The sequence below is a fragment of the Dipteris shenzhenensis genome, chromosome 4 (assembly GCF_047967505.1).
Source record: "Dipteris shenzhenensis isolate YYH24624 ecotype China chromosome 4, Dip_SZ_1.0, whole genome shotgun sequence".
In the NCBI taxonomy this organism is placed as follows: domain Eukaryota; kingdom Viridiplantae; phylum Streptophyta; class Polypodiopsida; order Gleicheniales; family Dipteridaceae; genus Dipteris; species Dipteris shenzhenensis.
The window spans coordinates 2,828,330-2,851,141 of record NC_141599.1 but is presented as its reverse complement, the minus strand read 5'-3'; the positions used below and the strand labels follow the sequence as shown (position 1 = coordinate 2,851,141).

The 22,812-nt window shown below is 46.1% G+C and overlaps 1 protein-coding gene across 1 annotated transcript; it reads left to right on the top strand.

Moving 5' to 3' along the window:
* Positions 1-688: 688 nt before the first annotated feature.
* LOC147902326 (sm-like protein LSM3A) lies at positions 689-14,364 on the top strand. The gene is made up of 3 exons (XM_087373769.1): positions 689-843; positions 940-1,035; positions 14,135-14,364. The coding sequence occupies exons 1-3, from the start codon at positions 727-729 to the stop codon at positions 14,213-14,215; spliced, it is 294 nt and encodes a 97-aa protein (XP_087229895.1). The 5' UTR covers positions 689-726; the 3' UTR covers positions 14,216-14,364.
* The last annotated feature ends 8,448 nt before the right edge of the window (positions 14,365-22,812 follow it).

Here is a 22,812-nt window from a genome sequence, read left to right as displayed (position 1 = left end):
ATGCAGCTGAGTGAGCTTTGGCAAAAGTGGAGAGATAATGCTTTTAGGCATAATTCTAAGGTCCCTCGACAAAGGGGTGGATATGTTGATGAGACTGACAGCCATGCATGTAGCACCTTTTTGGGGATTGATCTCTCGGTAGTTGAGTGGAGGGGATTTCATCCAAGGCTCTCTAAATTGTCATTCAAGTCCTTTGTTGGTATCAATATGATTTGTAGCATTGACACCACTTTAGACCGATGCCATCTTCTAGGCCATGACATATCTACATGGTATGGGCTATCCTTCGCTAAAGATTACCGAGATTGGCCCTAGAGATCCATGTGATTAGTAGGCAGAGGAGGCATGCATATCAAGATAGTTTTGTCTAGATTCCCTTCGAGTATTTGAATTGACTTTGGATGTACCTTTTGTCTCATAGAGCTAGTGCACACACAGCTCAAAATTTGCCATCCGTCCAGATGCGTATAAGTGCTCAAATACGCACTTTCAAAAATGAAGGTGACAATTCTCGCACTGGTGCGGCATTTCCATTCCACTTGGAGCAGCCACTCTTTATTCAAAAAATGACCTGTGCACTACACTCTCAAGCGGTAGTCGTTTCTTCTTGTATTATTCACCTTCACCTTTGGTATTAACTGAACTGCGGTGCCACGTGGCACACCAAGCTACATTCTGCATTGCCTTTGATCTTTTAGCTTCCCGCCCAAAGCAAGATTTCACAACATGGCGACGGAGGAGGAGAGTGCGGTGAAGGAGCCTCTCGATCTCATTAGACTCAGCCTCGATGAAAGAATTTATGTGAAGCTCCGATCCGACAGAGAGCTGCGCGGAAAGCTTCATGCAAGTCCTTCTCTTAACCTGATTTTATGAACCAAGCTTTTGCTTCATTTCAGCCATTCAACTTTATTTATTAGTTTTTTTCACCCAATCTCGTAGGCATACGATCAACACCTCAATATGATCCTCGGAGACGTCGAGGAGGTCATCACATCGGTGGAAATTGACGACGAAACCTACGAAGAGATTGTTCGGGTAAGCCTTCTTCGAAATTAGATACGTTGGTGCCCTTAAACGAATATTTGTAGGTTTAGACTAGATAATCACACCAAGGTATGTCTGACGATCTACGACGCGCACGGAATGCGGTGCTCATACGAGGGATGTGATCATCAGAATGGCCCTTTTAGTGGCAGTATACAAATTCTTCCTTACTAAAAGACATGGCAGGTATGCAGTGTTGTGGGACCGAACTATTGAACTAAAATTTTGCTCCTTTCCACGCGTCCCTAAAAAATTTGTTTGCAGTGTAGTTTGTGTTTAAAATCAAGCGGGAGTTATACCGAGGTGTTTTAGTCGTGCATCCAGTACAACGGGCATGTTTGAGTGATAATGTCTTCTCCACAAACATTCCGTGCTTCTAACCTCATGAAGCACACGATAATGATTTGTCTCAGCCATTCTGTGCCTTGTGACTCATATACATAATGGACGATGGCTCCATAAGCGTCTTGCGCTGTTGTAGCCTGTGGTTCTTTGTGCTGCTGTTTTTGAGATATATTGGGCTGTTTGTCCCTAGCTGAGAGATCCTGGTTCTCTCTTTGTTGCAAAAAAAAGACGACAATATTTTTTTGGACTATCGCATGCAATGCAACATGATAGCAGAGCATGCTATGTGATGGTGTTTGTGATAGTTTCATATTTCTCTTAATCATTTTTCCTTGTAGCTTTTGGGTAGCTTTGTTAGACTTCTCATAGTTAATTATTTCATAGTATGCTTAGCGTTAATATGTATCGACAAAATCGTGTCAATCGAATCCACGTGCTTTGGTTCTTCCTCAAACCTAGCTAGCGCTTCCATAACTTGTGTGTAGTAATCATAGCCTTGCATTTAGGTGGTTGTATAGTGTGCCCTTTAAGGTTTCTATCCTTTTAGTCTCTAGTTAATCCCACATTTCATTGATTTGACGAAGCATTAAGCCTCATCATACTTATCCAATGCTTATTGAACCTTAAGCTTGCCAAGAAAGAACTCATGGCTCTTTTTTTGTCTTGTTCCGTGGAACATGTCTTTGTTAATGATTTCAGTATGATTTTCTAAAATACCTCATTGGCTTGAACAAATTTTTTACTTATAATGAACAAGGTAAGTGGCTTGTTTGTTTATTTCATAGTTCCCAATCTCTTAGGTTGGGTGTATTCTACTTGAGGATACTATCAACGGCTCATATTCTCCTAGGTTTCTGACCACCTTATTGAGATGACTTTTTTTCGTGTACACTTGTGTATCTTATTCACTCACGGGTGTCCCCATGATTTTGAGAAATCCTAGCAGAGGAAAGCAGTCTGTTTCAAAGTAGAACGATTGAGAATGTGTGAGGCCTCTCTTAAATAGAGAGTAAAGAGCCACATTTGAGAAGGTGGGTGTCCTAAAAGGTATGTGCATGAAGAGGTTTGTGCTTGTTGTGAAGGGTGCAGCCTTTGATGAGAGGGTATATTAGAATGGTATAAGGAGAAGTGTCATTTTCATGAAAATGTGTGCCTTTTGGGAAGAGTCAGTCTGCTGGCTGGCCGACCCAAGCTGTGGACTGACTGACCAGCCCAGGGGCAACTGAATCTCTGCCCAGCTCTGCAGTCATCCATTGGGCCCTTTTATGCAGCCCCTAGGCCCCGCCACAACAACAATAGTCCCACTGTGTATCGATCAACCCTGCAAGGTTGGGTCGTAAATAATTCAAGAAGGAAAATCATATGCTGTCCATATGGCAGCCTACATGACAGCCTCTTCATTTGCCTTCCTTGCTCCTATTTCCCTATAGATGTTCATGCGAATCGGAATGCAAGTGTACAATGCATCAGGTGCTCAAAGGTTAAACAGTTCTCGTAGAAAAGGGTATCCTATTCATTTCATTGTCTCTGTGCAAGGCAGTACAAATGGCAGGTTTGTCATGTGCACGGATTGGTCTCTGACGTGTACTGGGTACACAAGACTAGCTCAGGTAGCCTGGGGAGGCTTAGAGCTAGGCAGGCTTGATTCTCGGGTAAGGGTACGAACCAGTTAGAGGTCTTCGCTATTTTTGGCGCTTGGGGCCCGAGTCTATATAAGGGACCCAGAGGTTCAGTTCTTAGAGAGCCGATGGGAGCAAGTCTCGTTCCCAAGTGCTAGGTCTGATCCTAGATTGAGATGTGGACGCGCACTTGCATCATAGCGTAGCCCAAGGCCCAGCAGCAGATCCCAGGCTTCACAGCGCCACCTGGTGGTATGGGACACCAGGCTAGTTAGGATTTGGTTGGGAGTTCGTGCCAGTAGCTCAGCTCGTGGCTTGGAGGGGACATCTGATTCGGGATCGCATCCCGTAGATGTCATGGTTGGGTGGTGAGCAGCTTGCTCAGTTTCTTCACGTTTGGTGTGTTCTTGTGTTTGCTTGCAGATCAGAGGTTTCAGGAGTGCTGGGGTCGTGTCAGTTGGTATCAGAGCCAACTCTTGAGGCAGGAACTTTTGTTGTGAAAATTTTGGACGATTTTGTCTCCAGTATGCCCTAATTTCGAAATTCATGTTCATTACTCTGCCAGTGCTTGTTTGGTTCATCGGTTAAGGGAAGTGGTTAAGATTAGGGAAAGAACGTAGGAGAAGGCAGAGAGTGAGTGAATTCAAAGTTGAACTAAGGCATTAGGTGAGAGAGAGAGCGAGGTGTAGCTTGGAGGGACAGAGAACGATTGCAGGGGAGAAAGAAAGAAAGAAAGAAAGAAAGAAAGAAAGTTTATTAAAGTCTTCGGGAGACCGTGAAGGTCTATGAGACTAAAGATAACTGATACAATGAGCATAATGGTGGCGGAGGGCCAGCCAACCGTTTCTACAAAAAAGAGTTATGAAGGACGGTGTGTCTAGTCCTGATACAAAAAATACGTGTCTACCTCCAGATGATACAAAAAAGAAGGGGGGGGCACCAAAAATGGGGCAGTGGGGGGAGATACAATATATATGTGCAGGTGGTGATTGTCAGAGACCAATCATAGAGGGGCCGTCAAATGGGAGGCCAGAAAAAACCCTGCGATAGATGATTGGCCTCTGACGTCATGCGGCCTAGTCGAGCTCGGTCGTCGAGGGCGGCGGATGGCCCTGTGGATGAGGGCAATAGTAACCCCGGTGGGGTGGGCAGAGAGCAGAGACGAGATGTCATGCTCGGCCGTTGTGAAGCTTAAGCGCTGCATGGGTGACTCCCTGGGTTGTGAAGAGGGTGCAAGAAATGGGGCGGGGGGTGGCTGAGAGGTCGGGAGGAGGTTGATCAGGGATATCATAGAGTGTACGTGCGTAGGAGTGCCAAAGGGAAGTGTCTGTGAGGGGGGAGGGGGATCGGCGTTCTAGGAATTTCCTCCAGAAATCCTTGGAGTTGCTACTAAACAGAATGTTCAGTAGCATATCCTCATTCTGGCGCAGGAAGGCTAGCTTCTTGCGACGGACTAGTCAACGATAATCCTTGGTGAGATGTGGGTTGGCCCTAGCGTTTCGCTGGGTCGTGAGTCGGAGTGTGCGGCGTAATGCTTTACACTCGTCATCATACCAGCTATTGCAAGGGGTGGAGCCAGCAGGTGGAGGGTGGGTGGACCGAGTAGTGGAAAGGAAAATGTGGCGGGCTGCATTGTGAAGGGAGTGGGTGATAAGGGCGGCTCGGTGATCTAGAGAGGGTATGCTGTCTATGTGTTTGAGGAGGGAGGCTAGGTGGGCTGAGTAATCAGGTGAGAGGTTATGATCGAAGTGTATATCATGATAGGTAGTGTAGTGCGGGGTGTGGCTGGGAGGGGCTCGAGGCGCAAGGATATGAAAGAACAGTAAGTGTGGTCGGCTCTTGGGGGTAAGGGTGCAGTACGGAAGTCGGTGATCTGTGGGGCTAAAGCAGGAGATCCCAGAATGTAGTTGATGACACTGGCTCCTCCGCCATGTGGGAAACATGTGAAACCAGAGGAGGCAGGCCACCGGTCTAGTCCATTGTAGATGACCAAATCATGTATACGTCCAAGGTCCAAAAGAGCCTGCCCATACGCAGTAACGGGAACGCGACTGTCGGCCGAGGAGCGGGGAAGCCTGAGTCCTCTGTGTCCATCTCAAGTAATAGGACCAGATCTGAGTGGAAGTCCAGGAGTGATGTCTGATGTGCACCTGTCCTTGCGTTGAAATCCCCAACTAGGAGGACCTCTCGAGTCTCCACGTCTGGAGAACTCCACAATGTCTGAGTAGAGATCTAAATAGGGGGATACCCCCGTATCCTCACGTAGCATCCGTGCGAAATGTGACGTCTCAGGAGGAAAGTAGCAGACTGTAATAAAGAGGTTGCGTGTGGAGGGGCGTCGAAATCGGAGCCATAGGTAACGGGCATGGACATCCCGTCTAACCACGGATATCAAGCTCGTGAGTGCTGAATGAAAGAGTACTGCAACTCCGCCTGATCCTCGGACCCCCCAGTATATCTGGTCTTCTCACGGAATACTGACTTCCAGGTATAGCCACTGACCGAGGGGAGAGGGCGCTTGGGGGCTCTGATGTGTCTCTGTATAGAAAACGATGTCGCGTCTTGTGTATGACTGAGAAGTTCCAAGGGTCAGACCATAGGGTACCATTACAGTTCCATATGGTGCATGCCAAGGGTACTGTGTGCTGAGTCTGAATCTCATAGACCATGTCTCCCTATTTGGGGGGGGGAGCCTGCTACCGTGTCTGGAGTACTTGGTGGGGCTTGGTGGCGGGGGCCAACTAATAGGTGGCCATCTCGGACGACAGCCCACTTCCCCTCGTGACGGGCTACATCTCGTTGCTGAAGCAGGGTGCGCCGCTCTTCCACCTGCATAGGTGTGAGATCCTCATCCATGAAGATAGTAGGGTGGTCCCGTAGTGTAGCATGCTGCCTGAGTGCTGCAAGTCGAGCCTGAGTATCCCTGAATCGGATGATCGTTGGTAAGCGCTCGTAGGAGTGAAGCGATGGGCTGATCGTTGGTAAGCAAAGGGCTGAGGCAGATTTTCAGTTGAACCCAGGTATGGCAGGCTGAGCAGGGACCACGAGGGCACCAAGGGCTGTTCGCAGCCCCACTCTAGACCTTAACGCAGCAGCAGCTCCTCCCCTACGGGCAGATTTGTGCGCAAGCCTCTACCCCTCCACATCCCTTTCCCGATTTGACACCCTGGTTCCGCCTGCTGCAGATTTCCGTACGGGCCAGCAAGGAGCTCGGCTCCTGGATTGACAGCCTCCGCCAGCCCCTTCTCCTTTCGATCAGCCAGCCTCTTTCTCTCATCCCTCTCTGTTTCGTTAGTTTTTCTCTCTGTTCCAGCCTCCTAGTTTCGAGACCACCTGTTCCTTCTCTTCTCTCAGCCTATTTTCTTCATGAGATTCGAATCAGTTATGGCTGATTCTGTAGACCCGGAGCTTGCGATGGGAGACCAGGATATGAACTACCATGCAGAGGATTACCAGGGACTCTATTATTATTATTACTTTTTTTTTGCGCAAAAAGTAGTGCTAGTTATATTGCTTGAAAACGAGAGTACAAGAGGGCCTAAAGGCCAGCGGGCTGTAATCACAAAACGGATACAGCCCGTGGTAACAAAATAATAATTACAAGCCTCTCAGGGCATAATCATCGGAGAGTGGACAAACAGCCATGGTGGGGGGGAGTAATGCCACTGAAGACTCTGAGCAGAGTGCTGGAAGAACAGCTCTTGATGGTCCCAATCGCGAAGGAAGCGCCATCTCTTCTCCTTCCCTGCCCGGGACTCCCCCTGAATCTGATCCCACTTACCCTTGACCGTGTGAATGATTGTGCTCCAAATGTCCGCTAGGGTCTGGGTAGTAGAAGAAGCCTGATCTCCTAAGATCTGCGCGCATTTGGAAGTCCAGATATGCCAGCCTACAATACTCCCTATGATCTCCCAAATTGGGTGCCGAGTCATCGCTCCTGCATCTGTCTCTGTCAGATGCCAAGGGAAGCTGTCCATGTATGCCTAGGTGGCCTGTGTGATGAAGAAAACTGGATCCTGCCTAGAGAACTCATAAGCCAAGTGATGTCCCATCTCGGTGCTGCACAAGCAAACGGCTCCCCAAGTGACCGGTCCTAGCTCGGGTGCAGCCCTCGCTAAGATCCCCATGACTCCTTCCCCATCTGCCTCAGCCATCTGCCAACTGGTAGCCCCTTGTGGGCCACCATCCAAAGAAAGTAAGAGATCTTCCTTGGCCGCCAGCTTGCCCAAAGAGTCTTCCAGAATGTGCGAAGAAAAACCAGAGATATCCCTTGGGCATACCAACTATGTGCCTGTGTGGGTAGCCTGCGTTGGAGAGCCCCAAGAGCACGCCTACCAGTATGCGCACTGTATGAGAAGAAGGGGGTAGGGTTCTCTGAGGTCTCCAGTGGTGGCCAGCGCCACTCCCCTGGGTCCCACTCCACCTTTGTCAAGGAGCGGCCCTCCCAAATCCAGAGTCTCCAGTCTTGATCCTGCATAATCAAGGGGTCTATATGCCACGTTTTCCCTTGCAGCCCTATGATGCAAAGGTGTTGCCAGGGAAGCTGGGGGTCGATCATGGCCTCTCTGCTCTGGAGACGGCTACCATCGGCGACGGAGAAGAAGTGAATCGAGGACTCCAAGAAAAGGCCTGCAACCACCAAAGGAATGCCACGGGGTGTGAACTGCCCTAGCCACCTCTCATCTCCCGGGAGGAGTTGTCTGGTGATCATGGGAATCCTCCAACTTGTAGGAATGGCAGCATCGACTCCGCTCGTCGAGCTTGGATCCCACGTGCCGTACCTACTGCTACTACCAGGTCGCCTGGGCTCAACTGGCTATAGACGTCCCTCCAAACCCGGAGCGAGCACGTAGGCCCATGCGCCCAGAGTGCCCATGGGATATGGGATCTCTCTCCAAGTTGGCGACCTGTATCATCTGTCACCTGGTTGCTCCAAATCAGGGGCTGTTTGTCTATCTCCTCTCGGCAGTTGGGGGGAACCTGAGAGAGGCTGTGCCGCAACTTCCTCCAGACCGAGACGAGGCCACGGAGGAAGGGGGAACGGGGCTGAGTCAGTGGGGCTGAAGTGAAAATCCACCAGATAGACGGTTGCCAATCACCCCCTTTTTGGGGGATACACGCGCTGAGACCACGCTGAAGCAAGAGCTTCCATGTCTGTCCTCCTGGGGTCAGACCGCGGATGACTAACTTGCCAAGTAATGGCTGACTCTGTAGTTTTGGATCTATGATGCCAAGACCGCCCTTTGTCTGGGGGAGAATGACCGTCTGCCAGGTGACCCGGGCTCCGGTGGTGTCGGAACCATCTGAGCCAGAGCAAAGAAAGTTCCGCACCAGTCTCCTTAGCTGGGCTACACACTATCTCGAGAAACACCAACAAGATGCCACATACCAAGCAGTGGCAAGAAGGACCTAATTGACCACAAGGGCCCTGCCTGCCAAAGATAGCCGAGCCGTGCTCAAGAAGGCTAGCTTCCGTCGTATGGAGACTAGGACCGGTAAGAACTGTTGAGCCAGCGTGATATCCAGACCTACCTGGAATCCGAGGTAACGTGTCGTCTGTCCTCTAGGGATCCAGCGAAACCCCAGGAAAATACCCCACTGTGAGCTGGCTCCGTGATCCGTAAGAAAACCAACTGACTTAAGCCAGTTGATTTTTGCCCCAGCGGCTAGGCAAAAAACCTCTAAAGACATTCTCACTCGCTCCAATGACTCCATATCATCCCGCACATACAGGGCCGTGTCGTCTGCATACTCGGAGTCTAGAAGTTTTGCATCGTCTCGAATAGGGAGACGCATCCCTCGAAGACCAGTGGTACGGGCTCGTAGGAAGTGAGTCATGGCCTCCGCAAAAAATAGGAAGAGGTAGGGCGCAAGTGGGCAGCCCTGACGCACCGAGCGCTCGAGGGTGAATCTCTCCCCCATCCTACCGCTGATGATAACCCGGCTGGAGGCCGATCTGTAGAGACTAGCAATACCTCTGATCCACTTGTTCGGGAAACCGAACCGAGAGAGTGTACCTTCCAAGAAGGACTAGTCTACCCTGTCGTACGCCTTCTCAAAGTCAAGAAGGAGTATGGCAAGGTGCTGGCCACTGTGCTGGGCCCACTCCGTCGCCTCTGAGAATGTGAAAATGTTGTCCAAAATGCTGCGATCTTGGACAAAACTAGTTTGGGTGTCATGGATCAAGTCATGTAGCAGGGGGCGGACGCGGCTACTGATCATCTTGGCGAGGATTTTATAGGCAGTCGGGAGGAGGGTGATAGGGCGCCATTGTCTGATCTCCTAACGGTCCCCCCCTTTGGGGATGAGGCAAATCAAGCCTGTTGCAAGGTTCTTTGGCATCTGTTCACTGGAGAAGATATGCTGGAAGGCTGCGAGCAAGGGCTGGTGGACCTGCTCCCAAAAGGTGGTGAAGAAAGCTCTAGAGAGCCCATCCTCACTTGGGCATTTGTGCCCATCAATAGCGCTCACCGCATCCTGCATCTCTGCCACGGTGAAAGGGGCGAGAAGGGTTTCACTCATGCTAGGCTGCACGAGCGACGGTGTATACCTCCACACCTCCTCCCTGCATCGGTGGGCACGAGGGTCTGGGGGCTCTTGCCGGAACAAGGATTTGTGGAAATCTGTCGCCAAGTCTTGGACGTGGAAATCTGTCGCCAAGTCTTGGACCTTGTCTGGATCTGTCGTGACACTACCATCCTGTGCTCTAAGAGATCGGAGCTGTTCCCTTGCTGACCTCTGGCCACGAGTCCTGAAGAACTCTCTGCACATCTTGTCGCCTTTCCTAGCCCAAAAGGACTTGGAAGCATGAAACGAGAACTCTGAGCGTTGCTGGGTGATCTCCTTTAGCATGGCTCGGGCTCTAACCTCCTGTCGTCTGAGCTCCTCTGAGCCTGGAGAAGACTGTTGCATTCGTTGTATCGAGGCAAGATCTCGTTTGAGACCCCTCTCCTTCGCCCACCACTGTTGCCTGACCTGAATCGCCTCCTGCTGATAGATGAGACTAGACTCGGCAAGAACCTGAGCTACCTGAGCTGCCATATCCCCCATGGGGTCCTAATACTGCTCCCACAAGTCCACTATCCTGCTGCGAACCGTTGCTCTGGGGTAGATGGAGTCTAGGATCCGGCACGAGCGTGGAGGTAAGGAGTGAGAGGCTGAGTCCAGAACTAGGATGACTGGGGCATGGTCAAAGAGGGTCGTCCTTGGAACCACCACTCCTGACTCTCCACCTCTGCCTAGCGCCCAATCGCTGACATAATCGTCTCCCAAACATTTTCATTCGTCCATTGCTCATTCCCGTCACTGGTGATAGTGAAGGAATAGCTAGGACCATCATGGGGGGCAAGGACGGACACCTTACCCTCCGCCTCCTTTCAGAGGAAGAAGATGCTGATGTCTAGGCATGCAGGGAAGGAGCCAATACCAACTGCATCCAAATAATCCCAAGGTCCTGCTCGGCAAAACTCCAAAGGTAGAGCTCTAGGAGCTGCCCTTGGGTGTGGGGACGAGGATGAGGAGTCAGAACCAGAAAGAGGGGTGCTGGCTGTCGAACGAATGCTGGCCATCTGCGGGGAAGGGCCTCTCCTCTCCCCTCCATTGGGCCAGGAGGGATAGGCGCGGAGGAGGTCTGTGTTGGCTTCGGGGCTGTAGGCGGACAGGGGGGTCCCTCGAGAGCATGCTCGAGGGAGGGGGGGGGCTGAAACCAAAGGTGCTGGGGGGGATCCCGGAGGGGGGGGAGGTAGGGGGATCGAGGAGGAGGGGGGAGGGGGGGGGCAGGGTGAAGGATGAAGGGGAGGCTGGTTGATCTTCGCCTTCCCTTTCTCCTTCCCCTTACTGGGCTGCTGCTGATTGGTGACCACAGGGGTCTCTTGCTGTAGATGGGAAGGCTTTTTTGGTCCTGTTTTGTTTCCTTTCTGTTTTCTTTTGACCTCAATCCAGCCTTCCCCTTCGGGAGGGGGTGTCGATGCCTGACGGGGGATCCTGAGTTGCCTGGATGGGGGCCATCTGAGGTTCTGTCCTCGTGAAGCGAGGGCAGGAGCACGCCTGGTGCTCGAAGCCGTGGCATCTTAGACACTGATCTGGGTGACCAGTGACCATAATGCGCTGCGTCACCACACTTGTGTCTGTCTCAATCTCGAACTCCGAGGGGATACTCTGCGGATCTAGGAGTGCCACTTTGACACGTGGCACCCCTTAGGTTGCCGCCGCATCAACGAAGGTGTCCTGCATGAGCCAGCCAAAGTGCACCCCCAGGTCCTTGATGATCGGGCGAAGCTCTGTTGCGAGGCGTGGGAAAATGAGGGTAATTGGATGGTGAGGAATGCGGAAGCGGGCATTGTAGTCCGCTACACTGAAACCCCTATACCATGGGACCATAAGGATGATCTTCCCACCCACAGAAGTAGGAGACTGTCTGACCATATCGCTCGCAGCCTGTGCTGAGGAGAGCTTGAGCCAGAAGATACCACATCCCATGAGTGCGACCTCCTCAATGTGGCTGTCATCAACGTAGAGGGTATATTGCAACCAGTCCTTGATGCCTGCTCGTGAAGGGGCGTAGCCAATGACTCCTATAAATGGACGTCTGGGAGAAGTCAGTGGCGGCCTTCTTCACCAAGGAGACCTGATGCTTTGTCAGTGTTATGCGGTAGGCTGATGGAGGGGGGGGTCCGTCTGGGCCACCAGTTATGGGCTCACGGCCGCCATACCACACCGACAAACTGTGAAAGCTCCAAAAGGCGAGGGAAAGTTAATGGAAGAGGCGAGGGAGGGGGGAGTGGGACGGAGGCAGGGAAGGAAAGAGGGAGGGATGGAGAAGTACGGGGAAGCGGGGGGAGGAGAGGTGGTGGAGTGGGGAGCGAATGGCAAAGGGGGGAAGGAAAAGAGGAGGGAGGGGGGGGCAGCGCAGCGTAGGGTGGGGAAGAGGAGGGATGAGAGGGGAGGGTGTGGCAGTGCAGCGCGAGGGGGGGCGGGGAAGAAAGGAGAGGAGGGAGGGAAAGAAAGGAGAGGAGGGAGGGGAAGGGGGGGTGGCAGCGTTGCGCAACGGTGGGGAAGGGGAGGAAGGGGGCGGGGGGGTGGTAGCGCAACGCGGGGGGAGGGGGGGCGAGGAGAGGATGGAGGGGCGAAGAAGGAAGGAGAGGGGGGGGGGATGGCGGGCAGAGGAGGAGGAGAGGGGGACGGAGGAGGCGCGGCCGCTGCGAGCTGGGAGGCGGTGAAGAGAGAGGAGGGGGGGGGGAGAGGGGGCCGCATAGCGCGACACTTCTAGTTTCACCCTTACCCAGATGTCAAGAAAATACAGCTTGCAGCAGGGTTTATGTCAGGAAAGGCTTTATTGTGGTGGAAGGAACTTCGACCAAGCCTGTAACATGGATAGAATTCGCAGGCGTCTTCAGGAAAGAGTTTTTGAAGGAGGAGGAAGATTACGATATCGTAGGCAAGCTCAAAGCCCTCGATATGTCTAAGCTGAATGTGACTTTTGAGGTTTATCTTCAGAGGTTTCGGGATTTGCAGACCAGAACTACAAAGATGGGATCCAGTGACCTTGTTAGGTTTCTTTGTGGATGGTTTGCTTGACTCGTACAAGTTACAGATCAAGAACAAGAAGTGTGCCACTTTGCAAGAGGTCATGAATTACGCGTGCATCTATGATGATACCATGGCCAGCGCAAAGGGAACCACAGTTGCCGACACGGGTGGGAAGAACAAGAGGAAGTTCTTCCAGTCTACCATTGGTATCGGGGAGTCAAAGTCTATAGACAACGCCTCCAAGAAACATTCGACTCAGGCGAAGAATGGTCGTGCTTGTTTCTTTTGTACCTTGAAGCTAAAGAAAGAAGGACGTTGCTTCTAAGGCAAGGTGCGAGGCCACACTAGGAATGATTGTCCTAAGCGCAAGAACCAGAAGCAAGCGTTAGGACCAAAGCTCCATGCGGGTCCAAGTACCAAAGCTAAGGGAGCTAATCAAGTTTCGATGACATGTATTTTTGTAAATGTCATTACCTGCCCACTTTCTTGTAATTGCACTTTTAATAATTCGTTATTTGGTTCCCATGATCTTTTCCGAGTTTATGGAGAAGTTAGGGACCAAAGAGTTCACATTCTCTTTGACTCGGGCAGCTCTCACAACTTTGTTAATTACAATATTGTGCAGAAGATGGGGCTGTCCACGATACCTAGCGATCACACCTACGAGGTGCAGCTTCCAGCTGGGAAGCAGTTTTGGGATTGCAAGATCGAAGCACTTTCTATCCGGATTCAAGACTACACAGTTGCTCTTACGTGCTATGTCATGCACTTGGAGCATGTGGACTTGTTTGTCCTTCGCTTGTTCTGTGAAAAGTAACTCACATGGACTTTGGCCGCCATTCTGATGTATAGATCTGACCTTGATTGCCCTTGAGCTCCCAAGCTCATACCTCAGCTGTTGCTGTGCATAACGCAGGCCTCCTCTCCTGTAGCACTGACAGTGATTGGGTCCTCTCCTTCTCTCTCTAGTGCTTCAAGCTGAACATAGTCAAGATGTTTGACCTCGCTACAACATTGCTGGAGTGGGCAGAGCAAAGCCTGCTCTGATACCAAGTTTGAAACACAAGCATGAGCATTTAAAGTCAGTGACCAAGAGATAGACAACTTAAATACATAATGTATTTTAAAATGCTATAGTTATACAAACCCTATTATAGTTCCCAATATTAATCACCTATGTCTGAATTAAGCAATTAGCCACTTTGCACCACCAATTAAGCACTTATTTTTTACAATTGAAATTTTCTTGGGATAGTTAAACACAATGCCTATCGTCTGGACTCTTCATGATTGACCATTTAGTGCTTAGAGACAATGATCAATCATGTCTGAAATAAGTCTTCGTATGTTGAAATCACTTGTAAAAGGGTTGCTGAATTATCAAGTAATCTGAGAATCTTCGTCTTTCATGGTGATTATTCCAGTTGCTGAGAGGGAGTCTGTTTTGATGGTTTGATAATTTCTGTTATTGACGTAAATCAAATCATGATAACATTTTGATCATCAGTTTAAAACTTTTCCCTGCTTGTTTCTTCATTGGGATTATGTCTTCATTGATTGGTGTTTATGTAAATGCCATCTGATTGTTGTTGTTGCAGACCAGCAAAAGGCATGTTCCATACCTGTTTGTCCGCGGAGATGGTGTCATTTTGGTTTCTCCTCCCCTTCGGACATCGTGATTCTGCTTGCTGAAACGAATGTTTTAGCCAGTTCTTGTTCCTTCTATTTCTTACTGATTTTTGCTTCAAAAAATGGACGTCAAATTGTTATGTAACTTTTTGTCTTCTGCCCTGCTGTTTTCATCTGTAAATTGTATTCAACTTGTAAATTTTTCTTGTAGAGGTTCTGCATATGCCAACTGATGGCCATGTCAAAAGCCAATTGCAGGTTTAGGAAGTCCTTATCCTGCTATCCTTTTTGAGGGCAGTTGATACGGCCTGCTATTTCGATTAAATCTAGTAAAATTTAAGAACTTTTCCCATTGCGCTTGGCAAGCTGCTTGCTGTTGACCAAAACCTTTCTGCAAATAACTGCATATGGGGCTTGGGTATATACTCATCATGCCGTATTCTTGTATTGTTTTGAGATGGCCTTGTACTAGGACAGCTGTTATGTTGTACTAGAAAGTATTGTTTGGGGAATTGAATCTATTTTTAGCAACAAGATGATGTTTTGATTCAAGAAAAGTTTGTTGTGCACTGCATTGTTCTTTTCATGGGTAACATTCAGAATTCTATTCAACCTGTGCTTTGGAGCTTGAGTTCTATAAGGGTTGGTTTTACGAATTTCAATAGGTTCTCAATATTTCTGTTCTGAAATATAAAAGATGAAAGTTGGTGTATTGCTGGAGGGATCTTTGCCTCCTGAATGTTTTATCAATTCTTGATAAATTGGGCGTAAGTATCTGTAAGTTGGTTAGTGGTTTGGAGTACCAACAATGACTTCAAACTGTTAACTGACTTCTATCATTTTTATGACCTGTAGTAGGGAAGAGAATCAAGCAGAGGTCATGTGCGCTGAGGATGAAGAGGCCACGGGGCTGAATTGAGAGATGAGAATGTTGCCCTATGGGCCGCCATGTGGGCATCCATAGGACAAGAGCCAGCAGTGCTGCAGAAGAAATTCTGTAGCAGAATTTCATGCAGGGCTGAAATGGGCCCTACAATAGGGCAGATGTGGGCCAGATTGGTTGGATATTAGCCCAGCAATAGGGACCTGCAAAGGGCCTCTTTATAAGCCTGGAACAGAATCAGGGGGTGCAAACTGGGTCAGCAGTCTGCAGGTTCCATGGCAGTGGGCAAAAGGATAAACGGGGTCGGCCATACAGCCTGTATGATTGTTTGTACAGGTTCACCAATTTCAAACTGGTTCGCCAGTTTGTGGATCTGGTTGGCCAGATCTGGGGATCCTGGTCGTGGCATTCAGCTGTGCACTCCTTGGGTGCAAATCTTCAGCAGGAAGACGAGCAGCGTTCAATACCCAAGTGGGTGCGTATCCCATCGTGCATGGCATTCTCTGTCGAAGGTATTGAATGAGTAAGCATGGACTTGATCTACGACCTTGGATGATATTGAGAGTATTTTACATCCAATTGCATGGTATTCTTCCCAATCCATAGGGTTTGGAGCTTCTTTATCGACGGTACCATGCATTCATCCATATTCAGCTTGCTTTGTATTTAGGCAGGCAGCATAGTGGGATAAAATGAAAAGCTGCAGTCTTGTTCAGCCATGTGTCATGCTCCTTTTTTATAAGTCACGCTCATTTTTGATAAGTCACTTGATAAAATACGGGATTGTGAGAACTCATGAAGGAGAAATAATAGTTCATGATGTTCTGGGCCACCTTCGTCTTATTCTTTTTCCGTTACCTCGACCTTCCATTGCCATAGGCATCCTTAAACATGAACTCCAGTCTCTTCTTTCCTTATCCTCCATTTCCTCATCTCTTCAGCTCTCTGTTGACTTCTACTCCCTCTCTTGGCACCTTGTGTTCTTACACCTCCCTCCCATGCTGACTATCCTCAGCTTCCTCCCTAACGACCTCTTCCTCTTTGTCCTCGCCTACGTTTCCCCCCCTTCATTTCTCCTGCCTCCTGCCCGTCTGCAAAACTTGAATTTCCACCTTTTCTTCCGGGAAGTTTCGGCTTATATCTATAAGTGTTGAAGGGGTGCATATTTTATGCCTGAAGCCCTTTGCTTTCCTTATGTTTAATTCCGTGTGACTGGACTGTCGGTGGCGTTCTTCTTTGTTTGCATTGCAATCTTTCCGAGGTCATAGAGATTGAGTATTTTGTTGCGAGAGCCTTGAACTACATTTGGAAATAGTGGAAGATTTGGTCTATTGTAAGGGATGCCGCCAGCAACAGCTACTGGATTATTCTTCTACACGACGCGAAAGCGATTGTGCAAGTTTATTGCTCTAAAATTGATGGCTGGTTGCTCAAGCTATTCCACATGGGGTGGATCCCGTTTTCGCAAGCAATTCCTTTGCAATCAGGGAGCTACTATATTCGAGACACGGTTTGAGCCGATCGTCTTCGTTCCCGTTGTGGAGTGCAATATGTGGAACTAATTGGACGCTCTGCTTCTTGAGGCATAAGCATTTCACATGTGTCAAGAGGTCATTTGTAGAAATGATTCCAAAGATTGTAGACGGTCTTGGGGGAATTGGTAGGCGACGTGTGGGAATTGGTCAGGTTTAGAATAGAATGGATTGAATTGAATATGTAATTCGAGTTCGACCAGGTTTCTGAAACTAGCATGGTGTGCTTCGTCATCAACAAGGATTCGAATCTGAGCTTGTTAACAAAGTGCAAGCAAAAACAATCTTGATTTTACCTTCAAATTTATGACTTCTGATAAGGACATCCACAAGGTTATTAGCTTGGACTCTCTCAACTCTAAGACAATTGATTTGCTAAGAGTTGAAGTAAATTTTCTTTTCAATTGGCTTTCCAGCGTGCCTAATTCTGTAGTTTTGAAGGTAGGCAATATTTCTACTTTGTCATTTTACAGACCTAGAATAAACCTAGAGGAGAAAGGTTGCATACCTTGTAAGTGGGGGTATTCATCATTGAGTCATCATTATAAATCTATTAGGTAATCTAGTAGCTTCAAGTACGTATATTGGGATAAAATGAAAAGTTGTGCTCGTTTCATAGTTGATTTTACCATAGTATTTTTCCATTGATAGTGTTGACGTATCGTTGATGATCTTTTTCTTTATGCAAGACAAGAGAAGAGTTGTCTTGTTCTTTTTTACAAAAACAATGCCTATTTCTTGTCTAATTGACATGGAAATACAAGTGTAGCTGCAAGAAAGAGCTAGAAGAGCACATGATTAAAGATGAACAATCTTGACATTGGGAACTAGCATTAGCATCAAGATCTTGGATAGTGGAGTCAAATGTAAAATGCTATGTTGCCAAGGTAGGGCACGTTTCTTGGTCTTATAATATGTAGAGAGGTGTGTAGTCTCTTGCTCCATACAAACATGTAGTTATGTGGTGAATACAAAGTGTTATGTGTTAAATGCAAAATTCTATGTGTTGAATTCAGAGTGCTATTGGATTATCAAATATAACATGTGCTTTCATTTTCAACATACAATTTCAAGCTAGCCTTCTTGTAATTGCATCAAGTGCTGTGCCGAATTCATTTAATGCTATGTTTCTAAGAAATGGTTAAGCCTATTACAAAATGCACATTTTACACAACTTTAGTTATATGAATAAATTTGAGCTAAAATTAAAATTTTACAACTTCATGAAATTTTAGCTAAAATTGAACTTTAACAACCGCTGTCACCCCAAAAGCCTACATCCTAGTCATGCATTGATCTCACTAAAGATAACACACTAAAGTCAAATCGCACATATGTTGCTTAGTAATTTAGGATTAAAAGGCATGATTGTAGCTTTGACATAGGTGTGCTGTTGTACAAGGCTTTTTGATTGAGACATGACATGTACATGCTCATTCTTTCCTCCAAAAAAACATTCGAGATGTGATCCATCTCTTATTTGTAGCCAACCAAAGACGATCAAGCATCCAATAAGGTAAGTAGAAGGCCTTTATAATGGATTGGTCCCTTAAGTCCTTGGGACATCAACATTAGGGTCCTTGGGACATCAACATTAGGGATGTGCATAATCTCTACAGTACTAATAAAAGCAACATACTTAGGAAGCTAGATGGGCATTCAATCCACTCCATTTGACGATGGTGCAACTTTGTTGGTTCATCTTGATGTAGACCATACGTTAAGCATAGAGATTATGTGACAGTGACATCATGGACATCACATCACTAGGTAGCCTTTATATAGATGCCATATAAATGGCTTGGAATTGCCCATGTGCCAAGTCTCAAAGAAAAGGGTAGCTAACTTGCATAGCCGAAATTAGTACGTTAAGGATCTCACTAGTCCTTGATCTATTAAACTCACAAGTACCCAATGGAATAGAAGAGACTTTTGGATCTAGAAATACGTAGCAAAATGCAATAGTTGAAATATCATACTCATGGAGCTCCATAGATGTGGAGTCCAAGTACAAAGAGATGCTAATGTAACAGCCATAAGACTTAAAATTGGAAGTGTTTGCGTGCTTACAACGCTTGTAATCTTTATCTTGTGTGTCATCTCAAAGAAAATTGGTAGCACACAACCTTGTCTTGTAGCATTTTGACTCAACCATGTGATTTTCTTGGACCTTGCGTTTGGGTCTCCCTTGGCTCTTAGATTGATTCATCTTTTGGAGAAATTGGCAAATACTCATCTAATTGTAATTTTCTCTATGGCTTTTTGCAATAATAGTGATTTTGTTTAGAGTCAATTTGGAGTGTTTCATAGCTATAATATGGAGTGTATCTTAGTTATGATTTGAGTTTAGTTTTGAACTTCATTGATTGTTCATAAATTTTGGCACTTGGGATTGTTCACCTAGTTCTGTAGTGTATTTTGATGGGTTTCCTTCCATTTGGTCATTGGATACATTTGCTAGTGACAGTGGAAGTGCTTATTATAGACAACATGGAATATTGGTTATAGTTCCTTGAACATATATACTTAGCCTATGATATTTGTTGGTTGTTGCTACTAGATACAAAGCCTTGGGGAGATTTTGATTCTTGGATGCCACCAAGATTTTGCTACACGAGATTTGTTTTTAAGGTGAAAGCATTGCAATATCAATTCATTGGTTGTATGTTGTTATGAGTTCGAGATGTTGCGTTTAAACATTGGTTACTATTGTAACAAGTTAACCATTTTTGGAACATAGAAACATACTAGCATATATTCCTAATAGAAGGCCGCCTTAGTTCATATCCATGTGGTGTTGGTGTTGGTGTTGTTGCTACAAGGGACAACTTAAAGGCAAAGATTTCCTAGATATGTTTAGGTTGTATGGAACTTTCAAGATGGAAATTAAGTCTTCTATTCTAATACATTTTTACCTTGAGAGGTATGCATTGGTTGAATAGACCTGAAAAGCTAGTTTTTCGAGGGAGACTTAGGGGCATAATCAAGAACCTTAGTTGACGAGCACAGTAAAGTTTGTTGAGAAGCATGCCTCATTAAGGAAGTAAACTGAAGACCATAAGTCCAATGCGTTGCTTGGTTAGATATCAAACCTACTTACGTATTTTGCACATGAGAAACAATTGAGAAGGTGAATATGATTTTTATACTCTTATTAGAGGGTTCATCCGCTTTATGGCATCAAGCTTTAGAAGCTTAGGGTACATTTGCTCATATATGGAGCAATTTCAAGAATGCTCTTTGTTCTTGTTTGATTTTGTACAAGAGTTAAACAAGGTGAGCATTGAGGATGGCTATTTATGTGATGGGATACAACCATTGGAAGGGTATAAGGACTCTTTAAATTTGACACTCAGAATTCTTGACCATATTTCTAATTCCTAGAAGTACACCTCCAAAATGGTAACCCTATTGAGTTAGCAAAATGTAAAAGGGATCCATAAGACCTAATTCCTAGAACTACCATCTCAAAAGGTAACTCTATCGAGTTAGCATGTTGCAATAGGGTTTCATAAGTTTGTCCAAGAATGGTTGGAGCATGGTTTGAGTTGATCGAGTAGTTCGCTCTTCTATTTGCCAATAATGGTTTTGTTGAAGAAGAGAGTTAGCATGTTGCAATAGGGTTTCATAAGTTTGTCCAAGAATGGTTGAAGCATGGTTTGAGTTGATCGGCTAGTTCGCTCTCTTCTATTTGCCAATAATGGTTTTGTTGAAGAAGAATGGATCGTGGAGAATGTGTTGGCCTATAGGGCTTTAAACAAGATGACATTAAGAATCAATTTCTTATTCTATGCATTGATGAATTTATAAATTTTAAGCTTATAAACCTTAAGAGTGGATATCACCAAGCAAGGATAGAACCATAGAATTTCACAAGATTTCTTATAGACTTCATAGGGTCTTTACAAATACTTAATGGTTCCCTTTTGTTTTGAGAAATGCTTCGGATGAATAAGAGGATATTTCAAAGGTGCACATTTTTGTTGACACATTCTTTGATAATATCACAATTCATAGGATGAATGACTAAGAGCATAGGAAGTACCTTAAAGATGAGAAGAAGTGACTTAAGAAAAAAGCATCAATTTTTCATAAATGCAAAGAAGCTTGATTTCCTTATTTTATAGATGCAATTCTTAGGGTGTATAGTTTTGGAAGAAGAAATAGTAATGGATTTGATGCACCTCAAAGTAATCTTGGAATGGCCATACTCTAAACTTGTGCACAAAGCATGTTTTTGTAGGTTGTGCTCTTTCTACTAAGGTTTGTTTATCATTTTTCACATAAGGCAGCCCCATTGCATGAATTGACACATACAGGTGGAGCATCCACAAGGGGTTCTAGAGACAACTCTTATAGAATTAAAGGAAGCCCTTACCTCAACTCCACTTTAGTAATGCCTACTTCTAGCAAAATGCACATGGTGGATATGTTGGAGCTATCTTTTGTAAGATAGACACATTGTCGCCTATGAAAGTTGTAGATTTAAAGAAGTTTAGTTCATTTAATGCTTATGAAAAGGAGCTTCTTGCAATGTATCATGCTTTACATGTTTGGAGGCATTATTTGTTTGTGTTGATTGTCAATCTAGGTAAATTGTTAGAATGTCTAGTTGTTCCTTACTTAGCCTCTTTAAGGGACAAGTACATGAGATGGAAAAACTTCCTTAATGAATTCAATTTTTAGATTTAACATACACCAAGAAAGCATAGTACTATTGTAGATGCTTTATCTCATATACACAAGAAGCTAATGCTACCTTAGCCCTACATGTTTGGAGGCATTATTTGTTTGACAATGTGTTGATTGTCAATTGAGACATATCGTTAGAATGCCTAGTTGTTCCTTACTTAGCCTCTTTAAGGAACAAGTAAATGAGATAGAAAACTTCCTAAATGAATTTAATTTTCAGATTTAACATACACCAAGAAAGCATAGTACTATTGTAGATGCTTTATCTCATACAACACAAGCTAATGCTACCTTAGCCCCACATTCTGAAGAGCTAGTTGCCATGAAGGGTTGCCATAAGAATGACCTAGATTTCTCTCTTATTCGGGTGAACGTGGTGGTCTCAAGACTTATTATCTTTGTAATGGATACTTTTGGAACCATTAAGGATTTGTGTCACGAGAAATATATGAGAGAAATGGATTGAAGAGTGTCATAACCCATCATTTGCAAGTAGTCATGGCATGTCACCCACTCTAACACAGCTTGGAAAGTTATATTCTCTAGAGGTTTAGAAGTAAAATTTATTGATATGTGACCTCTGTTGGAGAAATGAATAGTATGGACATGCAAAAATTATTTATACTCAGTATTTTCTGCATTTCCTCCTTTAGTGGAAGGTGCAGCTTTATTTTTCAACTATACTTGAGAAGTTTTAGTACTAAACTATGCTTTGATTAACTAATTTTTGATAAAGGGCATATAAAAAGAATAAGAACCTTTGGGAAATTTTCCTTAACATAAATGGTAGTGTATTTTCAAGAAATAGTAATACCAACATTAATGTCAATAGTTGATTGCCATTCCATTATCAAGACGCTGAGGAGGAGGGAGGAAGAGGGAGGAAGGAGGAGGAGGAGGGAGGAAGAGGGAGGGAGGAGGAGGATGAGGGAGTTCAAGGGTAGAGAGTGCAAGGCTAAGGGCATGCTAGAACACGATAGTGTAAGAGAGCATGGACACAATGGAGATCAATCGCATGAACACGATAGTGAGCTTGAACACTAAACCCCAAAGAGTGGGAGATTCATTCCATTGAGAGATATTTATACATGTTGGTCTCTACACAATCTGTAGGTACCTCTGTGGTGGGACCTCTTTTGTAAGAGACCTTTCGGACAGGAGTCCCTCCACTTTTGGGGGGGACCTTTTGGGTCTCTACACAAAGTGTGAAGATAGTGGGAGAGAAGGAAGGAGTCTCACTTTTGGCTCTCACATACGCAATGGGGGAATACACACAAAGGTGGAGGCTGAAAGCAGTTTTCCTCTTCTTAGTTGTGTAGGCCAAAAGAACTCTAGTACAAAGAAATAGAAGAACCCTATATGTGGGTCTCAAACCAAACTCAGCTTACTAAGGTGGCATACTAAATGAGCCACGAACTAGAGTACATAAGGATAGTTGTCATCCAGCTATTATTCATGGGCGGTGTACCAACCACATCTGCAGCTAAGAAGTCGGTGACATAAATGCACAACGGTCACCTTGGCATATCACGAGTGGAGC

What these genes read in the sequence shown, in the direction of transcription:
- LOC147902326 (XM_087373769.1), top strand. Translation starts at nt 727, where the DNA reads ATGGCGACGGAGGAGGAGAGTGCGGTGAAGGAGCCTCTCGATCTCATT. An exon ending in AGCTGCGCGGAAAGCTTCAT is followed by an intron (nt 844 to 939) that starts GCAAGTCCTTCT and finishes CCAATCTCGTAG; the next exon opens with GCATACGATCAACACCTCAA. An exon ending in CCTACGAAGAGATTGTTCGG is followed by an intron (nt 1,036 to 14,134) that starts GTAAGCCTTCTT and finishes TTGTTGTTGCAG; the next exon opens with ACCAGCAAAAGGCATGTTCC.